The 2,500-nt window shown below is 46.5% G+C and overlaps 1 protein-coding gene across 1 annotated transcript in view; it reads right to left on the bottom strand.

The window, feature by feature from the left end:
• The window catches only part of LOC121557939 (dihydrolipoyllysine-residue acetyltransferase component of pyruvate dehydrogenase complex, mitochondrial), a gene marked incomplete at its 5' end in the record, with an annotated part of 27,610 nt that overhangs the window by 3,924 nt on the left and 21,186 nt on the right, over nt 1-2,500 (bottom strand). Inside the window, 2 exon segments of the mRNA XM_045218342.1 lie at nt 31-167; nt 310-472. Of these exon segments, the coding sequence (XP_045074277.1) occupies nt 31-167; nt 310-472 (300 nt within the window).

Here is a 2,500-nt window from a genome sequence, read left to right as displayed (position 1 = left end):
AAGATTGAAGACCCCTGGTAGTGTATTTACCCTTTCTCATTGTCAGCAGGCAGCAGTCTCTTCTCGGAGCCTCCTACTGCCAGTATACAGGCCTGGGGAGGGTTGATGATCGCTGAGAAGTTCTTGACGCCAAACATTCCCAGGTTAGAGATGGTAAACGTGCCTCCCTGAAACACACAGAGGATTCAACTCCTGGAACCTGTGGGACCAGCTAATGTTGCAGAAGTGTTTAACACATTTGTTTTGTGTGTGTGTGTGTGTGTGTGTGTGTGTAATCATTGTGTGTTTTAGTGTGTAGTCGGTAGTTACCTGGAACTCGTGTGGCTGTAGTTTCCCGTCGCGGGCCTTGGCAGCCAGGGCTGTGACATCAGAGCTGATAGCAGCCAGTCCTTTGGTGTGGGCGTTGAACACGATGGGAGTTATCAGACCATTGGCTGTACTCACCGCCACACTCACATCCACCACATGGTTCCTACACACACACACACACACCACATTAAACCTGACCTATTCAAAAATATGTGTTTTTGGGTGGTGTGTGTGTTTTGGGTGGTGTGTGTGTTATTGGTCAATGTATGTACAGAGCTTTCAGAAAGTATTCACACCCCTTCACCTTTTCCACATTTCTTTGTGTTACAACCAGAGCGGAGTGGAGCGGAGTGGAGCGGAGTGGAGCGGTGAGAATCATATGCTCTGGTTACAACCCACATTTAAACTTGATTAAATGTAGATGTTGTGTCAACACCCCATAATGTCACAGTGGATGTTATGTTTGGAGAACAAGCTGAAATGTCTTGAGTCATTCAACGTATTCAACTTAATAGCCTAAATAAGTTCAGGAGTAAAAATGTGCTTAACAAATCACATAAGCTGCATGGACTCATTCCGTGTTCAATAATTGTGGTTAACGTGACTTTTGATTAACTACTCCATCTCTGTACCCCACACAAACAGAGCATTGGGAAAGTATTCAGAACCATTGACTTTTTCCACATTTTGTTACAGTCTTATTCTAAAATTGATCACATAGGTTTTTTTTGCTCATCAAACTACACACAATACCCCATGTTTATGGTAGAATGATTGATGGATACGATATACTGACTTGGGGGAAAAGGGAATAACATCAGAGAAGAGAGCGCCCACTGACGGTTACCAGATGTGGTTGAAGAAACGTGTAACAGAGGGTATATAAGTGAGATATGTTCTTTGTTCAGTAGTTCAGAATAGCAAGAGGTAGAGCCCTGTCTGTCTGTTATATCGAACCATGGTACCTATTAAATATTTATATGAACTCCCCAGCTAAGTGTTATATATCTTATTGCATCATGAATTACTTGATACTTGAGAAACTCATCATAACACACCCCATTGAAACCCTGCATGCAGAGTTCTGGTAGATTCTCCTACATGTCCAGCGGAAAACTTCAAACAATGCATGCAGGGCAGAATTAGGCCAATATCCACTAATAATAAAAACTCAAAGAATAGCAAATTAAGTTTTGGAAACATCTAAAATACAGTGACCCCCCTCTCATATCATTACCAAGCCCTGCAATGCCAAGAGCTGAGCAAAGAAAATAGTCCCCTCATCCAGCTGGTCCTGGGGCTGAGTTCACAAACCTGTTCTACTAACACACCGAAGCATCAGGACCAGAACATCCAATCAATCAGAATAAACCAAATTACAACACAGTCAAAACAAAACTACATTACTTATTGGGAAGCACAAAGTAAAATGCAGTGCTATCTGGCCCTACATCGACAGGACACCATGGATAACTATTGGACCATGGTTACTGATCAAAACCTTAGAAAAACCTTGACAGAGTACAGGCTCAGTGAGCACAGCCTTGCCATTGAGAAGGGTAGACACAGGAAAACCTGGCTCCCTGTAGAGGAAAGGCTGTGCAACCACTGCACCACAGCAGAACCTGAGACAGAGCTGCATTTCCTGACAAAATGTCAAACATATATAACAATTAGAGTGCGCCATTTCCCCAAATTTGAAACAGTTTTTCAAGGTTTCAAATTCCTCTCTGATGAGAATAGGCTTCCCGTCCTGTTGGGGGAGGACGCAGAGAGCTGTGGGTTGGCAGGATAGGCTACCCGTCCTGTTGGGGGAGGACGCAGAGAGCTGTGGGTTGGCAGGATAGGCTACCCGTCCTGTTGGGGGAGGACGCAGAGAGCTGTGGGTTGGCAGGATAGGCTTCCCGCCCTGTTGGGGAGGACGCAGAGAGCTGTGGGTTGGCAGGATAGGCTACCCGTCCTGTTGGGGGAGGACGCAGAGAGCTGTGGGTTGGCAGGATAGGCTACCCGTCCTGTTGGGGGAGGACGCAGAGAGCTGTGGGTTGGCAGGATAGGCTACCCGGTCCTGTTGGGGAGGACGCAGAGAGCTGTGGGTTGGCAGGATAGGCTACCCGTCCTGTTGGGGGAGGACGCAGAGAGCTGTGGGGTTGGCAGGATAGGCTACCCGTCCTGTTGGGGAGGGACGCAGAGA

This window comes from Coregonus clupeaformis, unplaced genomic scaffold, assembly GCF_020615455.1.
Source record: "Coregonus clupeaformis isolate EN_2021a unplaced genomic scaffold, ASM2061545v1 scaf1514, whole genome shotgun sequence".
Classification (NCBI taxonomy): Eukaryota; Metazoa; Chordata; class Actinopteri; order Salmoniformes; family Salmonidae; genus Coregonus; species Coregonus clupeaformis.
This window is presented reverse-complemented; position numbering and strand designations above follow the sequence as displayed.